We start from the raw sequence: 25534 nt of genomic DNA, 5'->3' as shown, positions 1-25534 counted from the left end.
ATACTACTAATAATACTCTTAAAAACAATCACCACTACTAATACTACTACTACTTCAACTGCAAGTACAACTTCTATTGCAACTAATACTAAGGATAAGTGTATTGGCCTATGGTGAAAATTTTAGAAAATTTCGAGGACGAAATTGATCTCAATTAAAACGCACAATAGAGATACAGGCTATCACTACGACACATTGCCAATATCATAGCAACAGCTTATGGTATTAAGTTGAAACTTCAATGCCTTGATGATGGGAAGGCTCAACTGACCAAAAGACAACTTACTACTACTGCTGCTATTAGTGCAGCTCCTGTTAGCATTTTACTACTACTACTAGTAGTAATGATCCTATTGATATTACTGTCACTACCACTACAAGTAAGGCTAGGCGCATGATTTTAATAATTTTTTTCCCAAAATTTTTGGTAGCCACGAAAGGCTCCTAGTACGACCTAATTTTCTGCTAAAAGTTGAATTCTACAGAGCCATCTTTCTCAGGTTTTTTATTGTCGGTCCCTAATTTGCATCTTTACCTGACATTGGGTGAGAAAAGTGGGTTGAGGGTCAGGGACTAAAATTTTGGTTAGGCCTATGAGGGGATTTTCCACGGTCCTGGTGGCACAGTAGCACTGTCTAAGTAAAGAGGAGGGACGGCTGTACGTATCATTCATATAGCTAACTTTTTGCCGACCCACTTTGCATGACAGGAGTTATCAGAGAAACTTTGGAATGGGCTCATCGGGTTGGAGATTGAAACTTTAGTACCCTTTTTGTAAGTTGCAAGCGATTGGAGGGCAACCAAACCCCCAAATATATCTTGTTTTTACTCCCCCTCCTTCTAAAGAATTCTGATCAAGATTTAGAAATTGAGATTTTGTTCAGCATAGTTTAAAGGTGTAACAACTATGCCTTTTGGGAAGGCCAGGCCCCCAGATCCCATGGAGTGAGATATTTTCTTGTTGTTTATACATAGGGTTTGCTATTGGGAATGGGGAAAAATAATTTCTTACTTTAGTAACCGATAGTAAATAAGTAGTAACGTACGACCTTTCGCCCCTTGTACGAATTAATAGTGAGTCAAAAAGTTCAAACGATGATCGCAAGTAATTTTAAGTGACCTTTTTCTTGCCGCAGTAGATGAACAGAGAGGGTTGTGACTTAGGTGTCACTTCTTCATACAATCAAGCTTTTTAAATGACGCTAGGATACCTGGCTCCACCCCCACAGAAAACTCCCCTCCCTATAGAAATATCCCCTCGACAATTCAATTCTGGTTAAAATTTACCCAGGACAATTACCTTTAACATCTCCACGCGTAAAATTGAATCGATAAAGAGAAAGCAAGACATATAAAGAAATTTCGTAGGAATTCTTTCATATTCACCCAGTGTAATTTTTCTCTGAAAAGTATACCCCCTGGAAACTTTCCTCTCCATGAAAAATTCTCCAAGCCGAAAATTCGTCATCATCTTCCTAATAAAAAATTAAACAATGGGCAAATTTAATAACTTAAAATCCTTTCTCCATTGGCTTTAGAGGGTCATTTGATGTCCAAAGACATAGTTATTGAGCCTTTCCACTATGCTGAAGAAAAATCTATCTCAAAATTTTGATCGGACGATTTTGGGAAAAAAGTGGCGTGGAGGAGTTCTAGTTGCGTTCCAATTTTTTGGTCATTTAAAAAAGGCATTAAAACTAGAATAAACCATCTCCCGACTTTCTAGGCCCACTGGGTCAATACTATCACCCTTAGGGGAAAAAAGACGAATTTAACACGCACTTGTGGTTTTTCTTCTAGCAAAAATTACAAAATTTCACATTTTTGCAGATATAAGCTTGAAACCTCTATAATAGGGTCCTTTAATACGCGTTGTTTTAGTCTTTCATCTCTTTTCTCTCCGCTGGCCCCAGTCTTGTTTGATTTTTTTTTTTTAGTTTTATCTGTCTTTGTTGTTTGGTATTTGCAATAGTTGTCACAATAGTACATTAGCAGTACAAGTAGTATTATTAATAGTAATAGCACTAGTACTAGTAGCAACAGTATTATTAACATATTGCCTTTTGTAAATTCGAACATCCATCTATTCAAGTCCTGGAAGATTTAGCTGCTGCTAGAACATAATCGATATGTCCTTTTGATATCCCGTATATTTATATACTTCTTGAAATTTTCATCTGAATGCTTTTAGCCTTATAAGTAGTTGCAATAGAAGTAGTAGTTGGAGCAGTAGTTGTAGTAGTAAATGTAGCAGTGGTAGTAAAATTAGTAGTAGCGTCCACATATTGCATTTTGATCAATTTATCTTCCCCTTTAAACATTCTATGAAAGTTCTCCATTCTTGAAATACATCTATTCAACAATCTGCATGTACACAGTGTCTTTTAATTTATTTCAATCCTTGAATTTTACCTTATATTTTCACCTTCATATACTCAGCCTTCATAGCACTAGTATTATAGTGGTTGTGGTGATAATAGGAGATGTAGTAGCAGCAGTAGTTTTCTATTAGTAGTAGTCGTAACAGTGGCAGCAGCAGCACTAGTAACAGTAGTAGCATTTACATTTTGCCTTTTGGTAAGTTGATTATAAATCCCTAATTGATACCCAGGAAGTGTAACCTTAGTGCGGTAAGCCGTTCCAAAAATATCACTGATGCACCTTTTCACTCTTTTTGACGCCCTTTTCATCTTAATACTCTTAGCTTAGGAGTAGTTTAGCAGCATTAATAGTAGTAGCAGTAAAAGTGGCGATGATAGTAGTGTTAGTAGTAGCATCCACATATTGGCTTTTGGCTAATAGATCTTTCCCTTTAAGCTTTCTCTGGAAGCTCCAAATTAGTACCCAAATATATTTTCGAGTTGCACCCTTTTGACAATCTGCATGCACAAAGTTCTTTTTGATGTTGTTAAAATCTTCTCTCAAATTTTAATTTCATACGTGTAGCCTTATTAGTAGTAGTATCATAGTAGCAATGGTAGCAGTGCGAGCATTAGTACCAGTAATAGTGCTGCATTGGTGATAGTAGTAACACTTGTAGCAGCACTATTAATAGCAGCAGTAGCAGGCACAACTTCCCCCTCAACATCTCCAAAGGGTTCCATTTCAATTTTTTCAGCCTTGGCAGTATTCGCTATAGAAACTATAGCTTTGGTGGCAGTAGTAGTAGTACTGGTAGTTTTAGTATTTATGGGATTACTGCCTTTTTGGTCAATGGATCATCTGCATCATCATTTCCTGATAGTTCCATATACTAAATCATTTCTGAGTTGAGAAGCAACCCTGAAACAACCATTTCTGTTAACTCATTTCTGAGACAAGCCGTATGCACATACTGTGATTGATTTAGCTCCTCCTTCTCATAACAGTCTGTGACAGGAACAACTGAATGTCCTTCAAATTTGTAGATAGTACAAATTAAACATGGCCACCCTTCTCAAAAACATTTGCTATGTGTAAAGAACGACTGAATTGCCTATCCTACAGCCATTGCCCTGAGGGCTCTGGTAGGGTTGACAAACCCAAATGTGTAATTCCTGGACTTTTCAACAATACTGAACGAAATAGCTGTCTCAAAAATTTGATTGATGTGTTTTGGAAAGTGATTGGGGTGCGGGGAGGACTGGCTGCCCTCAAATCTCTTTTGACTCTGAAAAAGAGGCTAGAACTCTACAAATTCCAATTTCCGATCAAATTAGCCCCAAAAGAAGTTTATACGACCATCCATTCCATTAGAAACTTATAGGTCACCAGAACATAGCTTACAGCCCTTGCATCTGGGCTCTAGGTGGTTGGGTTAACTCTGGAGGCATTGCTATGTGTTTTTGGAGTGTTTAAAACCAAATGGCAATCACAAAATTTCGCTCAGATTCACTTCGGCAGAACAGGACGTTGGGGAGGGGAGGGAGGCTATTTGTCTTCCATTAGTTTTGACTCTTAAAATGAAAGTAGAGCATTCAATTCCCAATCATATGTGCCTCCTCAAGAGTTAATACAATCACCTCTTCCGTAAAAACCTTACATGCCCCCGGGGCTTAACCTACAACCATAACCCCCGAGCTTTGGGGGATGGTATCGACCCCAAAGGTATTGTTATATTAGCTGTAGACTATTTTGAACAAAACTGCTATCTTTAAATCCCTATTGGATGTATTTGGAGAAAAGAGTACACGGTGGAGGTGGTGGGGGGATCTAGTTACCTACTGATTACATTCAACTCTTAAAAAGGGCACTAGAATTCTGGTTCCCAATCAGAGGGGTCCCTCCCAAGTCTACACGGCCACCGCTTCCATTAAAACCTTACATGCTAATATTGAGCAACTAGCATCAAGGAGGCACACTCGTGCCTCTATAAAGAGGCGACACACGACAATGTTAAGCGATCTTAACTTTTCCTTCATGGGGAAAATTTGGCCGAAAGTTTCGACCTGTCAACCCAAGCCCCCCTTTAACGTTGTCCGATCGGGCTGAAATTCACAAGTTAAGGTCCCCTAGGGCCCAGGAGCTTATCCGCGAAATTTCAGCTTGATCCGATAACTCCTTCCCTGTTTTCCAGAAACCACGCATAGCCACTTAAAATTCATTTACTTTTTTTTCCTAGACGCCTACAGGTCACATCCGACATCGGATCTGGGTGTACGAAGACTCATTCGATGCGGAATTCTCCGAGTAAGTGCCCATGAAAGTTTCGTAGGAAAATCTTAACCCCCCGAAAGTTTCGACCCTCCAACCCCAACCCCACCCCACCCCTTTTAACGTTGTCCGATCGGGCTGAAATTCACAAGTTAAGGTCCCCTACGGCCCAGGAGCTTATCCGCGAAATTTCAGCTTGATCCGATAACTCCTTCCCTGTTTTCCAGAAACCACCCATTAGCTATTTAATTAACGGATTTCTCTCCATAAGAGCCCATGTTAATTTGAAATTTTTAAAAGCTATAGAGAAGTTATATTTACACACATGCAAGTTATTAGCTCAGTTGGTAGAGCGTGAGACTTTTAATCCTCGGGTCAAGGATTCAAGTCCCTTACGGGCGGTTTTTTTTCACAACATCAAAAAAATTTTGATAACACCTGGACAGCTTATCATTTGAGAGATAACAGAATATTAGCTTCTTATGAGCAAAAGAAACATTTCGGTCATTCTATCTATTTTTTTTCTATTTTATACAATGATTTAAAAGCGGGGGGGGGGGGGGGCGGCAGCCACCCAAGTTCCTCTCCTAATTCCTGTACGAGGAGTACAGGAATTATTAAATTACATCCACCATGGATTGTAGAAAAACGTACAGAAATATTATGAAAAAAACTTCGTTTTCTTAAAGAGTTAAAGAGGCTGCGTCCCAAAGTCGAACCTTAAAACGTACAGGAATTAGAAGAGGCAGTTGAGGGGCTGCCGCCCCCCAAACCCCCAGCTTTTAAAGACTCTTTTGTACAGGTTTTTTTTTTTTGGGGGGGGGGACTTCATTGTTACTAATTACTAGTTTCGGCGCAATGGTTCTCCTGTCCTCTTGTGTTTAACATTTTTCGAAGTTATTCCATTATTCATTCATTTCAATTTTTTTGTAATTAAAAGAGGGCCTTTCCGAAGCCAAGAGCTGGGGGTTAGCAAAAAAACAAAAAAACCTGTACAAAAGAGTCTTTAAAAGCTGGGGGTTTGGGGGGCGGCAGCCCCCCAACTGCCTCTTCTAATTCCTGTACGTTTTAAGGTCCGACTTTGGGACGCAGCCTCTTTAACTCTTTAAGAAAACGAACTTTTTTTCATATTATTTTAACTTGTAGGCCTTTCCTGAGGACTCTGGAAAGGGATGTCGTCTCAGGACTTGATTACTGGACCTTTCAAATATGCTAAAAAAATTAATATCTCAAAATTTTGATTGGATGTATTTGGAGAAATGATAGGTGGGATGATTGCCCTCCAATCACTTTTGACTCTTAACAAGGGCACTTAAATTTTCAATTTCCAATTGAAAGATCCACTTTCGAAGTTTCTTCAACAACTCCTTCTATATTTTGTGCCTTGGTCAGAAAAAATAAATAATAATGTGCGTGTGCCAACATTGCTCATTAATTAGACAGTGCTTTGGCGCTGCATATGGCTTGAAAGCGTTAAGTTTTCAGGGATGATCATTCTCAAGGCATATTTTAACGAATACTTAACTTGAATGTTAGAAAGGAGTTGAAAGAGGATATTTAAAGAGTCAGTTTATGGAAATTGTAGCCCTTCTTGCATTTGGGGTAGCCTAGGGTATGCAATTAAAAGCAAACAAAACTAAATTTAAAAATTCCAAATAAAAATAAAAAGTGACATGAAAAAAGCAGAAGTTGTATATATGTCAGGAATTTGTCCCATCCTCAACCTCCGCTCTTTACGCTAAAGTTTGGCTTTTTGTCCAAATCCTTTAAGTATGACTGCCCGAACAAAAGGGCCGTTGACCCTCAATAGAAATTATTTTCAAATCACAATAAGACTTTTACGTAGAGTGGCAAGTTGAAGAGGTGGCATTCTTTTTTATCGGTGTTACTCAAGGACGATACATTTATAGACAAAATCAGTTCTTTTACTCTGTAAATAAAAAAGTATATTTAATAAGGCCTCAGGTGCCGATAGTGTGGTGAGTTTTTACGAATTCGGAGATACATTACTGAGCACCGTGAATAAACCTTTGATTAAATCTATTTACAAGAAAGGTGATGTAGTAATAAAGTGAGAGGGAAGATAGCGAGGAAAGAGTAAATGTTGTAATTAGAGAGGCATTAGCTTTGTTTCTATTGGAAGCAAATTACTTTTAGAGATGACAGTTTTTAGACTCAGAGAAACTGTAGATAAAGTTTTAAGATAAAACATTGTAGCTTTTGGAAGAGGAGAGAAAGCATCAACCAACTTCATCAGCTTAATAGATTACGGACAGGCGTTTGATTAAGCTGATAGAAGAGCTTTAGTAAAGATCCTAACCTTGTATGGTATGCTAGATACTATATTAAGGTTATCAGAGCTTCGTACGAGACCAATATTACTGAGATTAAAACAGGAAGTAAGGTTATTAGTTGGTTTGAAATTGAATCACAGATTAATCAGGATTGTATTCTATCCCCATGTATATGAATCAATTTGGTAGACTTTGTCCTGAGGAACACAGCAAAGGCTATGGGAGAGCATGAAACCAAATAGGAAGATAACACTTTTCTAGACTCTGTTGTCATAGATAAAAATGATAGCAAAATAAATGGATTTTTGAAGGTTTTGAGAGTTTATCGTCCTAGAATAGGTTTGACAATCAATTTTAAGAAGACTAAGATGCTTAGACTTGGGATAAGTGAAGTTGTTGAGGTGACTTCAGGTAGCAGGAAGATCTATCAAGCTGATAAGCTTCACTTGCATGGGTAGTATTGTTAGTAAAGTGGTGGATGTAGTGAAGATGTAAAAAGTAGAATAGCCAAGTCCCAGAGTATTTTTTACAGTTGGGAAAAGTTTGGAAGAATAGGGAGATAAGTCTACGAACCGAGATTAGAATATTGGAAGCTACAGCAATGACAGTTGTCAAGTTGTAATTTGTCAAGTTGTCAATGACAGTTGAAAGCTGTCAAGGCTCTGAAACGTGGACGTTTCGGATGACGGAGGAGGATTTGTTAAATGTTTTCCAGAGAAACGGTAGGCAGATAGTTTTGGGTACTCATTTGACAGATCGTATTTCAATCAACAATCTGGGGGACAAACTTGGTTCTATAGCACTTTCCAGGACTATATTGAGAGAAAAAATGAGACGACTAGGACATATTTTTGGATGAAGGATGACAGGTTATCAAAGAATGTCCTTTTGAGCCACCCATCTAGGGCCAAAAGAAAAGTAGATTGTACCCGAATGGGCTGGGAGAAGATTGTCAGGAAGAATTTAAAGGAAATTGGATCTTCTTTGGGGGAGGGGATTAAAGAAGGCTCTGAAAAGACGGGCGTAGAGGAAAAGCGTGCGCAGCTGTGTTGGCGTCAGGAGTCTTGGTGCTAGAGTTTATTGTTAGTAGTGGTAGTAGTAGTACCTTTAAAATACAAAATACGAAATGGAGACGTCATGTGAAATTTCATACAAGCCCTGTGGGTCACTTACAAAGATATATTATGTGTACCAAACACGTCTTTTGACTGCCTTTGCCCCTGAGGCGGGTCTATATAAAAAAAAATGTATTAAATTTATTCGATCCAAAGTTTCCAATTTCGACTTGTCTGACTTTGGCCAGATTTACCATTTTTTTTTCCACCCAACGATTTTCATTGATCAACAAATTTGTTAGCAATAAAACAAAACTTTAATCAACCTAAAAATCTCTTTGTTCGAGAAGAGACGGAAACATATTTTAGAAGTCCTCGCCAATTAATCTCTCATTAGATACCAAACATATATCATAGGAGATAAATCGGACACAATCCTCAAAAACACTATTTTTTAAGTGGCCCTGTACTTATTTTTTACCGAAATAAAATGCTAAAATGACAATTTTGTCACAGTTACGATTTGGAAAAGCTTATGAAAAGATAGGGAAATTAGGAATAAGAAAGTCGCTAAAACGGAATGTGGGATAGAGAAAGACTGTAGGGGTTCCATGGAACGAAATTCCTCTTTCCAAGATATTAAAAATGACTACTAATAAATGATTGCGGAAGTAATACCTAGGTTGACATTAGTCAATTTCAAATAGGCTTGATTGCCATGAGCAAAGTTTGCAATGATATTTTGGTAGCATTATAAATATTGTTTTATAACTTACATTTATCGTTTCAAGTTTCATTTTATGTTTGTTATTTTAGTTTTTTATTATTATCTCATGTTTTATGATAATGTTTACCGGTTTGTAGTCTAGCTAACAATTTAATCACTACATGGCAACTGATAGAACCCATAAATAATTGTAAACCGGAATGTGGACTTTGTTTTTGATTAAATAAAAAGCAAGTTTTTTTTTTTTTTTTTACTGAAAGTAAGGAGCGACATTAAAACTTAAAGCGAACAAAAATTATTCTGTATATTAAAGGGATTGTTCCCTCCTCAGCGCCCAGCTCTTTACGCTAAAGTTTGACTCTTTCTCTCAACTCTGCTTTTTAAAACAGTAAAAAACTTTAGCGTAAAGAGCGGGGCGCTGAGGATGGAACAGCCCCTTTCATATTCGGAATAATTTCTGTTCGTTTTGAGTTTTTTAAGTTTTTTTCGTTTTTTAGTTCGTTTTAAATTTACATCTTGATTTCGGCTCTCCGCACATGAATAATTAAAACGAAATTTGTATATTTTTTTTGGCTAAATGGCTTTTTCTTAGTTTTGATCGGACGATTTTGAGGGAAAAGAAGTGGGAGAGGAGCCCTAGTTAACCTCCAATCTTTTGGTTACTTAAAAAGGCAATAGAACTTTAAATTTTTTTCGAACGTTTTTATTAGTAAAAAATATACGTAACTTACTAATTAACTTACGTAACGAGCTTCTATATTCGTATATTTTTATTACGTATATGAGGAGGTTTCCCAATCGTTAATACCTCGCTCTTTACACTAAAACTTAAATTTTGTCCCAATTCTTTAAGAATGATCCCTGAATCACAATGGCCGTGGAATAAATAGTTGCAATTACTAAAAATGTTTTAGCGTAAAGAGCGTGGTATTTAGGAGGAGATGAATCCCTCATATGAGTAACAATTTCTTCTCATTTTAAGTTTTAATGTTGCTCCTTACTTTCAGTTGAAAAAACCTTTTCATATTTATTTTTTCATTGTTTTTTGTTTTAAATAATGCTAGAAAATCCTGTGCCGCCTTCCTGGAAAGTTCTATTTCCCCATGACAAAAACCCTCCTTGAATTGATCCTCCGACGTAACCCCCCACCTTCAACCCCCCCCCCCAACCAAAATAAATCCCCTGGAAACGTGTGTATACTTCTCGATAACCATTACTAGATGTAAACACTGGTCGAAGTTTTTAACTTGCAGCCCCTCCCCCGGGACTGTGAGGGAGTAAGTCATCCCCAAGGACATAATTAATAGGTTTTCTGATTATGCTGAACAAAATGGCTATCTTAAATTTTGATCCGTTGACTTTGGGGAAAAAGAGCGTGGGAGGGGTCTAGGTGCCCTCCAGTTTTTTGGTCACTTAAAAAGAGCACTAGAACTTTTAATTTCAGTTAGGATGATCCCTCTCAAAAAATTCTAGGACCACTGGTCGATACGATCACCCCTGGGGAAAAGAAAATAACAATACAAAAATTAAAATAAACACGCACCCGTGATCGGTCTTCTGGCAAAAAATACGAAATTCCACATTTTTGTAGTTAGAATCTTGAAACGTCTACAGTAGGGTTCACTGATACGCTGAATGCGACGGTATGATTTTCGTTTAGATACTATGACTTTTAGGGGGTGTTTCCCCCTATGTTCCAAAATATGGTAAACATTCACAGGCTCGTAACTTTTGATGACTAAGACTAAATTTGATGAAACTTATATATATATATATATATATATATATATATATATATATATATATATATATATATATATATATATATATATATATATATATATATTATATATAAAATCATCATAAAAATCCAGTGATTAACCATGAAGAAAACAATGAATTGCTTTTGAAAAATATATCAGCAAAAAACTGGGGTATTCAAATCGGGGTATAAAAAAAAGGTATTAAATTATAAAACTAAACTTTGTTGAATAGCTAATAGGCATTAATTTTGGATAACAATTAATAGCGACCCTTTTTTATTTCTTATTTAGTATATTTAGCCTAAAAGTAAATAAGGAAAAGAATAAAGAAAAAAAGCGTTTGGAATTGGGACTAGGCTAAAGGTAAGTAGGCTCTGTGGCTAGAAAAGTAGATATTACTACATGATTCGAAGATGAAGATTTCCTATGCAAATCGGAAATTTACTTGAATTCAGGCCAATCAAGTCCATATCAACGGGGGTTAGAGGGTTTGAACACTCCCCCCCCCAAAAAAAAATGTTTGTCCGACTCGTAAAAAACGTAGCAAAATTGAATATAAACAAATTTTGATGCGTTTTTAAAGTTGTATGTGCCCCCCCCCCAAAAAAAAAATAGCCTATGGCCGTTCCCCCAAAAATAATCCTTGATAAGGCCCTGGGGCCAATAGACTTACTATTTGATGAATTATTTAAATTCTATAATTGAAGTTCAGTTTCTGATCAGGCATAAATTAACTATTTCTATTAATATAGTACCATAATTGGTAATTGCAATACCATACCCGTTTCTTTTAATTTACCTTTTAATGGAATGGCTAAATACGAATTAAAAGTCATTTTATACACTTCTTATAAACAAGCCCATAAATCCTGGGGGTGAAGTTTGCTATGTGTTAAATTATTCAGAGGCACGACTGATAATTATAAATTCGCAGTTATGAAATACAATCTTTACACTTGATTTTTTAATTAGTGCCGGATTAATATTAATGACTTTAGCATTAAATCCAGGGTTGTGAAGTCGAAGGATAAGGTATTATGAGAACAGGGGTAATATAACACTTACCGTACTACCTTATATTATAAGGGTAATATAGACAGCCCCAGAATTCCAGACCAAGGCAATTCTGTGCGTTTTTGTTTTTTTCTATGTCATTAATTTCATGAGCTATAGGGGGGATAGGAGTGTAGCCAGAAAATCTTAATTGCTCTGATACATATTGGGGAAAGACTCTAGGAAAATTAGTAAGAGTGTCGTCTAACCTTTATGTCTTAAGGAAGAATCCTTAGTTTATTGATTGGACTCTTCAAAAGTTAAATTGCAAAAGATGATTGGTCAGTTTTATCTGGCACTTTGATCGTTTTTGTATTAAGCCGTAAGTAAAGTACCGGAAATTTTTTTGCTTGTTTCTCTAAAAATCTCCTGTCATTCTAAAATTAAGAGGGCGCTATCTACCTTATTATTGATATTCTTACTCCAAATGGCATTCTCTTTCGGATCGTGATTGAGGGAATTGTTGATCCATACATTCTATTTTGGGATGAAATGGACGGTGTCCAGTTCAACCCTGCATGGGTAAGAGTAGAATATTTTTTTTCCTTACGACAGTATTTCCCTACGAATGCTCAGAAGGAACCCACAAAAGACGCTTGGAGACTGCGGTCCACAGCAGGACAATATGAGAGGGTTGGTCTAAACACATTTACAAATCTGCGAGGCATTTTTGCATGTCATTCTAGTTAGGGAAGTTCCTAGTCAGGGCCCCATCGTGAAATATTTCGTTGTTGTTGAACCCTTCCCCTCCCCAATCTTTCCAAAAATATCAAGGGTTTGTACCTGACCCTAGTATCTAGATCTATGCTTCGCATCTACCATCAAACCATAAATTTTTTCTCAGTTAGTATTGAATTCATATCAATGACTTGGGTGTAAAAATCCAAGGTTGAACGTTGAACACTAATATGAGTGAATACCAGCGCTGACAAAGCGGTAAAATTACAGTGTTCTAGGTATAATTTAGAGGTCCTAGTACAATTTTATAAATTTGGGCAGTTGTATGGTACAATCAAAAATTTTTAATACATTTCGGTAAGCTACGGTTGTAACTTTCAAGATTTATAAAACTTCTCCTGTCAATTTTTAGGGGTGAAAGCAAAAGAAATTTGATTTTCGTCGAACGCAAACGCGACACAGGAAAATCTAACCAAATTCCAAAACTGACCATCCTAAAAAAAAGGCACACAAAATTTTTACGATTTTCAAAAAGATGATGGAGATATGAGCGAAAAAAAACTTTGCTTGCTTTTCAGTTTATTTTAATGTTTTTTTCCGATGAAATGGAAACCGACACGGAATGCTATGGTCACACCGCAGAGAATCTTTTGCGGTACAAATCCCATCATAAGACCGATACAATTAATCTAAAAGCGTTGGCAACGCTGACGTCGGCACAAATCTATGTGCTTCTTTGCATATCACTTTCGTATCCTGATCTACGTATATCGCATACGACCAAGACACTAATTTTTAGTTACTATTCTATTAGTATTTATGACTTACCAGGGTTGAAAGGGTTAAAAAATAATGTCAACAAGACTAATTCAATAAGACTAGGAATGAGCCAAGCTGAAGGGGTGATGTTGGGTAACAAGAAGACCAATCAAGTGGACAACTTCACTTACCAGTGCAGTGAAGACGTTTATATTTAGAACTGACCATATTCCGACTGAATCACTACTTCTCAAAAAGTAAGGAGGCTGGGTGAGCGTACAGAGGGAGGATCGGAATAGATTGGGATAAAGGAGGTGCGCCCAAAGCTGCGTTTGCCTCAAGTGGTTTGGTGCTGCAGTGATTTGATAGTCGTAGTAGTGGTAGTAGTAGTAGGTCCATCATTAACTATTCCCTTGGGATTCTGCTAAATAATGTAACAGAATAAAAGAATGTGTTTGAACCCCACCAGTTTGAGAATACCGTATTCCAGAAACCACTGAGGTAAGCACGAAGGCCGGCCTTGGGGCACAGGCCCACCTACCAAATTAAAAATTTCTTACAATTTTTGCGCACTTCTTATCAATACATTAATTTGAAATGATTATACCCCCCCCCCCCACAGAATGAAATTCTGCGTACGTGCCTGCCGCTAAAGTTGGAAGGGCCTTAAAAAAGTCTGCCTTTGGGGCCTGCTGGTTTTCCTCAACTTTTCATAGCTCCTCAATTCTGGATAGTCCCTCAACTTTTCAGCAAATATAAATAAAAGTTTGTTTCTTAATCAAATTCCATGCTTGTACTGATTTCTCAAATAAACCGAGAATATATTATGTATTCTTGCAGATAGAAGCTAAAAGCTATTTCCCAAGCTGGCTTTATTTCTGGAGAAGCCTTTGTTTGAAAAACTTCACATAAACAGATTACTGTCATTCACAAGGCGTTTTTAGTTGAGAACAATATAAAAATGGACTACTAATTAAGTTTTTTCCCCACGTTGCTGTTAGAACAACTGCATACGAATAACGAAGTTATAAATTCTTAGGGAAAGCCGTTCTTGTTTATTTTAGCGCATAAGAGGATGCAAATAATTTCTTAAACCACATTGGCCTGCCATAATATAAGGAAAGAAAACAGCCAAAAATGGCGTTTTTAAAGGCCAAACGAGAATACTAAAAAAACACAAAACGAATATTTTGAGAGGACAACCACCTCTCTTCTTTAGGGCGAACAAAATAATATATACAAGGAAAAGGCCGAAGAAAAAACAAACTAAAGAAACACGGAAAGTCAATGTAAAAAAAAGAAAAAACCAAAACGAAAAAATTGAAATTATAAGAACAAAAACCAAATACTACCTAACAACCCCAAAGCGAATCATTTGCCAATACCCTCGATTTGCGCAAAAAAAAACAACAGAACTGCCATCGACAGATACTAGCGAACAATTTTCGTTTTAGTTATTACAATTTTTGGCTTTTATTTTATTTTATTTATCTATTAATTTTTGTTTTTTCATTGTTTTTTTTTCCACATTGACTTGGCGAGTTTGTTTTGTTTGTTTTTTCTTCGGTATTTCTCTTGTATATATTATTTTGTTTGCGCTGAAGAAGAGAGAAGTTTGTCCTCTCGAAATATTCACTTTGTGTGTTTTGTCTGTATTTCTTTCATTAAAAACCTCATTTTTAATCATTTTCTTTCTTTATAATAAGAGGACGTGGTACCTTAAAATCATTTTGCGAGTTTCAGCGGTTGATGTCCGCCACAAAGAGAAAGGGCCTATTAGCAAACTTTCCCAGGGGAACTAACTATCATCAAAATCTCCAAAACTGTGATGCGACTGTGAGATATTACTGAAGACCCAATGAAATTTTGTGTCCCTTTTGTTGGCGAGCTTGTCAATAAAACTGGGTGACACCACAGAGAACAAGCAAATTGGCCAATAGCGCTAAAATCATATTTTCTTTGGGTTGATTATTTGTATATTCCAAGCCGGTATACTAGATCATCAACTTTTTGTTGAAGTAAGTTCATTAAAACTGAATATATATCTCTCTGGCAAAAAAATACGAGAAGTTAAATGATTTTTCTCGGATTCCCGGGAAATAAGTTGTCGGCTTTTGGCTTTACGTCGTTACAGATTTTTTGTGCTTTACAAGCTATAGGAAGACCGCCAAATCAATTTTGAGTAGTTCATACAAACTAATAAACTAATAAATTTTTGTAATGGACAAAATAGGGTGATCCTTTAGGGTACGGCACACGGAAAAACTGTAAGCCACTTAAGCCCCAAATACATAAGATTCATTAAGCTTAGTATTACCCATAAAAGGCCACGAGCCTGAGAAAATTAGACTGATTTTCAAACGAGGAGGGAAATACCCTCTAAAAGTCAAAGAATTTTCATGAAAACCATACCATTAGATTCAGCGTATCAGAAAACGCTACTGGAGAGGTTTCCAGCTCCTATCTGCAAAAATGTGGATTTATTTTTTATACCAGAAGATTGATCACAGATGCGTGTTTTTTTCCTGGGTGATCGTATCGAATCAATAATCCTAGATAGAACAAAGAGAGAGGGCTCATTTGAATGGGATTAACAGTTCTAGTGCTCTAATTAAGTAACAATAAAGCCCTGGGAATAGGTGTTAAATTTATAAAAATTGCCCATTGTTTGCATATAGCCTAGTATTTGCTATTGGGAAGTATACAGTAATTTTCGGGGGGGGGGATTTGTGCTTGGAGTGGGTTTCATGGGTATAATTTTCCGTGGGGAGGAATATTTCTGAGGGTGAACTTTCAAGGGGAATTTGACATAAGTCCATACAAAATTCTTTTTATTTGTCTTACTTTGTCTTTGCCAACTGAATTTTGCATGTGGAGATGTTCTAGGGGAACATCTGTCTGAGGGAAATTTTCTGCGTGCTTTGATTTCTAGAAAAAAGTTCCACGGAAGGAGGGATTTCCGGAGTGACCGGAGAAACAATTAGAACTTGAAGTATTTCGTCACATGAAAGTGTGCTAAGGATAATTTTTCAGGCCGAGTCGTCTGCAAGAAATTTTACGGAAGTGGGTAGGGTATTTTCAGTAACGATGGAATTGTCCGGAGGAATTTTAAGGGGGTATATCTTTCGTGGGTCACGGAGGAGTTTCCTGCAAGGGGAGGAAATTTTTAACAGAGGGTGAGCCAGATTTACCAGGATTATTTGAAAAAACAGCAGAAATTAAATAAAAGAAAGAAAATTTATTCAATTGAAAGTAACGAGCAACATTAAACTCAAAACGAACAGAAATTATTTCGTATTTGAAGGGGCTGCCCCCTCCTCTATACCTTGTTCTGTACGCTAAAGTTTGGCTATTTGTCCTAATGTTTTAAGAACGACTCCTGAGACACAAGAGCCATTTAATTTGAATAGAAACTTTTTTTTTGCGAAGTGCTAAAAACTTTAGCATGAAGAGCAAGGTATTGAGAAGGGAATATCTCCTTCAGATACGGAATAATCTATGTTCGTTTTGAGTTTTAATGTTACTCCTTACTTTCAATAAAGAAAACTTGTTTTTTTTCATTTAACGGATCATTAGTCAACTAAGGGGTAAATATAAAAGAATAGAATAGCCAGATTGATATTTATAAAAACATATTGTGGTAAATAATTTTATTAACGAATAAGTTGACGGCTTTTAATCTTGAACAATGTTAATAATATCAATACTAATGTATAGCTCAAATTTACGACAGTTTGTCCTATGCTAAAGCAATCAGTAAATTTACAGTTCATGATGATGTGTTGTTTTCGTTCATTTCCTGCTTAATATCCACACACGCTCCGTATTTTCAAACTTGACGCCTGCTAAGCATAGAATTAAGTAACTGCATATGGAGACCTTTTTCATTAAAAATTTAATTCCGTGGTTTTCTGATTTTTTTCTACAACATTTATGGTTAAGTCAGTTTCCACTTAGCCTAACCAGTTTAAAGACTCATATATCATTTTTATTGTTCTTGGTACTTTAAGGATAACTTAATTCACCATGTAAATTATTTATACCAATTATATTTTATACATTATTGTTTATGCATTATATTTTATGCATTATGTTTTATGCATTATATTTTATATATTATGTTTTATGCATTATATTTTATACATTATATACAATTAAATTTATATATTATATTATATAGTAATAATTTATGCATCAGGGGTAGAAAAGATGTAAACTGAGGCGTCAATTCACGAAAATTTAGGGAGAGGGTCAAAGACTTCAATTTTTTAATCAAGATATAAAAAGAATATTTTTCAAAACCAAGCGCATTTTCAAAAATTCTAGGTTGGCCCCGAAATCGTACAATATCCAACATTTGTATATGTTTCTTTTAGAATTATCACAAAATTGCTTTTATACCACTGGCCCCATCCCGAAATAAAAAAAAAAATCCAAGAAACCTGGTATCTTATCACTGGTACATCCATTGAAAAGAGTTACTTACATTTTGCTTTGACATCTGTAAGTCCTTTTGTTTCATGAAGTTAAGCGCTTTGATTTTCTATGAAAATACCACAGGAGAGGGGATGGGGTCAAATAGAGTTTTAACCAAAGCAATAAAATATTACCTATGTGCTCAGCAATGAATATAAATTGTGATTTTGAAAAGAGAAAAAGGACTTACTTGGGCATTTATAGAGAAGATTAGTCTGTGCAATATCTCCTTCACTGAGACGAACCCGTTGGCCAATTTCCGGACGACTTTTTGTTTCTGGATCCACTTGAGGCAATATCGTATCCAAATAAGTCCCCTTGAACATGAAGGAGATTAAAGCTAATGAAAGGGACTTTCTTAGAAAGATAAAGAGTCGAGAGATGGGAGAAATTTTCACCAATAAAAGGATTGCTAACTAACCAAGATAAGAAAGACTTCTGCCAAAAATCAATATGTAAATACTATAAAAAATAAGATTGGTTGAAGAAAACGGCGAGTTCGCAAAGGAAAGCATATAGGCTATTCATATTTAACAAATCAATATTGAAGTTAGTGGGAAAATTCAACTTTTAAAGAGGAAACAAAACTGGTTCGTTTGTACACGTTTTAGTATACCGTTATAGTTAAAGGATATTCATGATTAAACTTTAAATTTTTCAAGAACATTTTCAACCAATAAAAAAACAAGGAAATTGTTTGAAAAGTCTACGCTAAGCCGTCTTCATAAAAAAAAAAAAAAATGAAAAAAATATACAAAAATAGAGAAAACCAAAAATACAAAAAATTTGAACGAGTCAGAAACAAACTGAGATTGAAAAACTGTAGAGAAAACAGTAATTACGTAGATATGAAGAAAGATACCACCCTGAAAAAAATAGCCCCTGAAGATAAACAGAGAACTTAAAAATATTGAAGCCTGCAAAAAAAAGCAAGAAAAAATCGCATCAAATAAATAACACAGCATACTAAAATCATAATAAAAAATAAAAATAAAACTTGAAAAATAAAAAAAAACTGGATCGGACGAAGGTTAAACGCAGTTTTTAGTAGAGTGTAGCCGTAAAAGCGATTCAACAAGCAGTCAAAATAAAAAAAAAAACAGTCAAAAAAAATAAATAACAAACAAAATAAGAACAAAAAATAAAGCAGTATGAACAAAATAAATTCAATAAATAAAATTTGTATTAGCAAGTTTAAAAGGAAATATAGCATTAACCCAAATAGAAAAAGTCGTATTTAAGTTTATTCATTCTTAATTAATTATTTAATTGATACAAATAATGGTTAATATATTTTAAATAATTTACTAATTATTTTATTCAAATTATTCAATTAACAGTTGATAGTTAATTAATGTATTAAAAATAAAATCCGCATTTCTAATTACTGTAGTTAACTTATTGACCAACAAAAATAGTAGCTGTCAGCCTTTAGGCATGGTGGACTGTCTTGAGAAGAGTTCTTAACTAACAAAGTTACAAAACAATGCTATAGAAATCAACATGATAAACTAATTAACAGATATTCCAATTAAAAAAATAAATAGTTTTCAATGATTATAAACAAAGTTGTACAAAAGGATATTATAGAAATGACTAGACATCTAGAGCCCTGTCACGAAATCATTAGTATGCTAATAAGCAAAATATAAATAGAAAAATTAACTGCATAAATTTCAAATACACTTTAATAGACAAAAATACAGTAATCAATGCATGACTACAATTCCAACATGTGTCCGAAATGTAAAATATCAGTTTATCCTAATATAATATTAGTGTAGGCAGGTTTGTATAATCTCAGTGTATGCGAACATCTCTATGTGTTTTATAGTTAGATGCATTTTAGGGTTGTTATTTTTATTTGAAATAAGAGTGATGAGATAAACTCTGCTTTTGAATGGTCAAAATTGCATTTTAATGGAATTAAATTGCAATTGCATTAATTAATGCATTAATTGCATTAATGAGTTATTCCTAATATTTGGCTATCCACGTAAGGCTGTCCTAGTCGAGTTGTTACCACAATAGACTTGAAATCATTTGACCGTGAGGACATGACAGGCGGTCCGAGTCCTGGTATAGCTGGTTATTTGGTTTGGAATAACGGTCAGTTCCGAGACGCTGCAACCTCAGCCAGAGTCGACCCAGCTCTAAATGGGTCCCTGGAGAAATTTGGGTGATTTTGTAACAGAATGCAGAGTTCAAGCAAATCCAGCAAATCCAGAATTTTGGGGATTAAATTATTGAACTACAAGTAGCGGATGTTTTTAAATGCCTTCAGGCGCGCACAGTATTTTTCTGGGGGAGAGTGCAACGTTAAAAAAAATAACTTTGTTTGACAATTCAAATAAGAAATGCCCAGAAAGTCTGAGAAATTTAGGACTGGTAGAGAGCGGGTCCCAAGAACATCCCTATGCGTGTGTCACTAATGGCCTATTGATAAGGATCAAAATCGGCTTTCAGAAAAGGTCATCGGGAACAACCAACACTTATGAGACCTTATTTTGTTAAAATTAAATTAAAAAAAAAAAGTTTTTTTTCAACTGAAAGTAAGGAGCAGCATTAAAACTTAAAACGAACAGTATATGACGTATATAAGATAATTACGTATATGAGAAGGGGGAGTTCCAATGACTCACTCTCCATGCCAGAGTATATTAGTGCTTTAGAAGTCGTTCAGGAGTCGTTCTTAAAGATTTGGGACGCAATTAAAACTTAAGCATAAAGAGCGAGGTATTGAGGAGGGGTTCTCAAATTTTATAACTTAAAGACCTTTCTCATGGGGCTGTGGGGGGTCATGTTATCTCCAAAAGCAAAGTTATCGGTCGTTTCAACTATGTTGAACAAAATGGCTATCTCAAAATTTTAATCGGACGATTTTGAGAAAAAAGGTGTATGGAGACCTAGTTGTCCTCCAATCTTTTTGGTCACTTAAAAAGGGCACTAGAAATTCTAATTTTCATCCGGATGGGACCTCCCCCAATATTTTAGGACTGTTATATCGATACTATCACCCATGAAAAAAATAAACACGCATCCGTGATCTTTCTTTGCTGGTAAAAAAAAAAAAAAAATGCAAAATTCCACATTTTTGCAGATATGAGCTTGAAACCTCTACATCAAGGTTCTCTGGTATGCTGAATCTGATGGTGTGATTGATGTATGTTCCTCGTTTTTCGAAAATCAGGCAGATTATCTCATGCTCCTAACCTTTTATGGGTACCAGTAAACTTAATAATTAGCCTAATTTCAAAAAGGTACTTTATATGTCCTTGGTAGAAGTTGGGCCAATCAGGGATCAATAAGGTCCTAGAAGATATGATGTGCCGATTTGAGGCATTGGCGGTATGGGAGGTTAGCAGCTCGAAGGGTCCACAAGTTGAAGAAGATACAATCAACTGTAGACTTTTCTACTACATCACTGTATATAAATTTAGACAGTACAGTCATTCCCTATCTGAACCATTAAACAAAGCCGGACGGAGGTGTAAGTGCTTCGGAGAGCATTTAAATAAGTTTAAACATAAGCGACATTAGGTTTTTTCACGGGTAGACAAGTAAGATTTCTCGTGAACACGAAACTTGGCTTCACTTTGGTAACACTAACTTTTAAAAAATATAATTTTAAATTAATTTGTTCCAATACATATATAAAAATCGGTAACTTGTACTGCAATGTTGTTATTAGATGTTTTTAGAAATTACAAGCAGCTTGCAAAGGCCTAAGTTGGTTTCAACGGGGTTTTAAGAAAATTTATGCCAAATACGTGTTCCAGGGTAATATACACTGGACCACTGATGGTAGATTAAATAAGAGGAGCTGTTTGTACGTGCCGATAATATACTAACTAAAAATTACTGAGTTTGATTATACTGTATAATTTTATATGCAGTGTACTAGATGTTCAAATGCACAAAATCATGTAGAACATGTTCCAAAGTGAAAACTAAGTCAATCAGGGGCCATTAAGGGGCACCAAGGGTTGTCCCCCGACGCTAAATCTTAGCATAAGGCAGATTATAGTGCATATAATACGCCTTTTTGAAGCCAATATGCACTCTTGAGATGCCGGGTAGAACGTGTCTTAGCCATCTGAACCTTTCTCTTACTATAGCCCTGGAAAAGAGGATTGAACCAGACTTTTCGTACTCCCTACTGTTTGAGATATGGTAAGTCAGTTCTAAATATAAACATCTTCACTGCACCTACCGTCCTTATTAATAATACTGTCTAGGTAAGTGAAGTTGTCCACTTAATTGATCTTCGCGTTACCCAATATCACCCCTTCACCTTCGCTTATTCCTAGTCTTATTGACTTAGTCTTCTTGACATTAATTTTTAAACCTTTCAACCCTGGTAACTCATAAATACTAATAGAATAGTAACTAAAGATTGGTGTCTTGGTCGTATGCGATATACGTACATCAGGATACGACAGTGATATGGAAAAAAGCACATAGATCTGTGCTTGTATTAGCGTTGCCAACGCTTTGAGATTAATCGTATTGGTCGAATGACCGGAATTGTACAGCAAAAGATTCTCTGCGGTGTGACTGTAGAAATGAAAAACATCGTATCTTAAGTAAACTATCAATGAAAAAATGTAGACGCTAGTTTGAATAAATTTTAAAGAAAGGTTTTGTTTTCAACTGAAATTAAGGAGCAACCTTAAAACTTAAAACAAACAGGAGGTTTTATTAAGGTGGCTTTCCCCTTCTCGATCCCCCATTCTTTATGCTAAAGAATTAAAATTATTTAAAATACTTCTCATTCAAACTCACCGGGTCATTGTGTTTGAGCTGTCTTTTGAATTGGTACAAAACGCCCGACTTTTGTGTAAAAACCAGAGATTGAGGAGGGGCAGCCCCCCTTCAATACGTAATAATTTCAGTTCGTTTTAATTTTAACGTTGTTCCTTAATTTCAATTGAAAAAAACTTTAATTTCTATTTAATTTCTGATCACTTTCCAAATCATACTTGTATATCCCATTCCCCATCGGTAGAAAGTTTTCCCCGGAAACTTTCTTGCTCATGAACAAAACTCCTCGTGTAAAATCCCCCCTCCCCTACAGAAAATGTCCTAATATTTCTTAACATCAAATACTACATGTTAATAATGGTCAAAATGCATAACTTACAGCTCTTTCCCGAGGGGTAGGGAGGGATCATGTCATACCTAGAGGCATAGCTATTGGAACTTTCAAGAATGTAGAACCAAATAGCTATCTCCAAATTTTGATAATTCAGCAATCAATTTGGCTATCAACATCTTGATCCTTTGGGACCATTGGTTCGATACGTTCACAACTGGGGAAACCAGAAAAAAAAATACACATTCCACATTTTTGTATATAGAAGTTTGAAACCTCAACAGCAAGGTTCTCTGATATGCTGAATCTGATGATGTTGTTTTTATTAAGATCGCTTGACTTTTTGGGATGTTGTGCCCCTATTAAAAAATGAGCAGTTTTTCTCAAGGTCGTAGCTTTTGATGGATAATTTAATGAATTTTATACATTTGGAATCAGCATAAAAAGTCAGTTTCTTTAAAAAATTGGATATCTTACCCTAAAATTAAGGTGAAAAGAAAGACAGTTTGTATTTGACCTCTTTTGCAAAACAACTTTCATTTCCTTTTATTCGCTCTAGAAAGTAAACCATTAGGGTATTTAGAGGTATCCATTTAGGGTAAGATTTTAGATATTAAATAGATATTTTTATGGTAATTTTAGGGTAATTTTTAATTTTAATTAAAGATTAAAAACTAAAAATAAAGAACTAAGATTTTAGATATTAAGATTAGATATTAAACCATTTAGGGTATCTTCTTTTAGAGTTTTTATTCGTTAGTTTGTATTTGACCTCTTTTGCAAAACAACTTTCATTTCCTTTTATTCGCTCTAGAAAGTAAACCATTAGGGTATTTAGAGGTATCCATTTAGGGTAAGATTTTAGATATTAAATAGATATTTTTATGGTAATTTTAGGGTAATTTTTAATTTTAATTAAAGATTAAAAACTAAAAATTAAAAACTAAGATTTTAGATATTAAGATTAGATATTAAACCATTTAGGGCATCTTCTTTTAGAGTTTCTATTCGTTACCAGCAATTGTTTGAAAACCGTCGTCTGGAAAATAGTGCCGGATTGTTTGTAAGAAATACAGGCAAATGTCAGTAGGCCTACAGTTATAAATGGAATTATATTAGATTATTTCTATAAATAGTATATTTATTCTATAAATAATATAAATTTCTATACATTATTTCTATAAAATAATTCTATAAATAGAATTCCACCTACCTTTGAAAAAGTGTTTCTTGCATAGTGCATAATTGAATCGAAATCGTAGGTCAAGCCAAGGGAAAATACTTCTTCCGATGTGAGCTTGTTGAAATTATATTCCTGCCCTAGAAAAGAACTTTAGTTTACTGTTTTGCAACCAACCTCAAAAGTGAATGGAAAAATACAGCCAGCTCGATGGTGCCATCTCTTACAAGGTGGTATGCAAATTTCACTGAAAAAAAAAGAGAAGAAAAAAAGCAGACGCTTGATACCAACCATGGGTTTAACAGGTTTTTGAAATCAATTTTGTTTTATGCTGATGGGGGAAACAAATCCAAGAGCGTACGCTGGGGTGACCTTTGGGGGACCCTCCTTCTAAATTCAAATTTTTTTCTAAGTTTCTGGGCATCTCTTGGTCAAATTTTGGGTGAAATTTGTTTGTTTTTTTATAAAAAGCCCTCTCACCACCCCAAAAAAACCGCTGTCAAAGCAAAATATATCTACAAAACTAATCCAAATAAAGCGACAAATGACATTTCTATTTTTTTACGATTTTGAAAAATAGGCTTTACGGAATACATATAGGATTTTGATAAATGAAACTTAAAGTGCTTTAATATATTTCAAAGGTATGAAAACAAACGATTCTTGTTTCTTGTGCGTGAATTTAAAAAAAAAGAAAAAAAATGTCTCCTAAATGAAGTTGACCAAATTAAACTTTTATCAAATATTGTGTTGCACAAAAGACAGCAAAAACCGAGTATCTACGACATCATCAATGTCACTCCCAAAGGACGTATCTGACATTTTCACACTTTTGAAATGATTACCAAAGACTTTTTGCTAAGCTCAAAACCTCAAAAGACGGATCAACAAGGCATTATATGCTTAATAAAATTAAACCGGGTATTAAACCGGGTATCTACAACATCGTCGATGTCATTCCCAAAGGACGTATCTGACATTTTCACACTTCTGAAATAATTACCAAAGACTTTTTGCTAAGCTCAGAACATCGAACCTCAAAAGACGGATCAACAAGGCATTATATGTTTAATAAAATTAAAACGGGTATCTACAACATCGTCGATGTCATTCCCAAAGGACGTATCTGACATTTTCACACTTCTGAAATAATTACCAAATACTTTTTGCTAAGCTCAGAACCTCGAACCTCAAAAGACGGATCAACGAGGCATTATATGTTTAATCATGCTTAGAATGTCTCGATCTATAATTATAATTCTCTTCGAGAAAAGCTGATTAGATATTTTTGACAACTATTTTATAAGTGTGAAAATGTTGTATTTGACTCTTAAGCGCGGAACCGACGTTATGTTGTAGCTATGTAAGACGTATTTGGGCTTATATTGTGTAGCCCAAATGAATGGGATAGTATTTCTCGGGTGTATTGACCCGAGAAATACTATGATGGGCACTGTAAGTTTAATAAAAATAAAAATATAATAATATATATTTTTGAATCTTTAAGTTCATTTTCGCAAAGTTCTTCAGATTTGAAAAAAAAAAAAAAAATCTCTAGGAAATTGTTTATTTCATTTTTTTCACACTTTGATAAGAAAAATTAATCAGAAACGGGTTTTTGTCGTCTATCAGTTATATATATCTTTTTCAAACACATGCCACCTGCGTTAAACACGTTCTGTTAGAAAATGCAAATACAAAATAGAAAAATAATAAACTCAAGCATTACAAGTCCCCCTCGCACAATCTCCCTATTTTACTGATAAATTTCCAATCCATTTAATTCCACCAATTGGAATTGATTGTCTGGCTTTGTTAGATA

At 35.1% G+C, this 25534-nt stretch overlaps 1 protein-coding gene across 1 annotated transcript in view; it reads right to left on the bottom strand.

Moving 5' to 3' along the window:
- LOC136038582 (protein tolkin-like) overlaps positions 1 to 25534 on the bottom strand; it is a 150507-nt gene that overhangs the window by 61225 nt on the left and 63748 nt on the right. The window contains exons 5-6 of the mRNA XM_065721778.1: positions 23746 to 23852; positions 17628 to 17754 (exon numbers count right to left, since the gene is read on the bottom strand). Coding sequence (XP_065577850.1) covers positions 17628 to 17754; positions 23746 to 23852 — 234 coding nt within the window. The remainder of the gene's footprint in view (positions 1 to 17627; positions 17755 to 23745; positions 23853 to 25534) is intronic.

Source organism: Artemia franciscana, chromosome 18, assembly GCF_032884065.1.
Source record: "Artemia franciscana chromosome 18, ASM3288406v1, whole genome shotgun sequence".
Classification (NCBI taxonomy): Eukaryota; Metazoa; Arthropoda; class Branchiopoda; order Anostraca; family Artemiidae; genus Artemia; species Artemia franciscana.
Note: the sequence above shows the minus strand (reverse complement) of the source record. Positions and strands in the feature narration are given on the sequence as shown.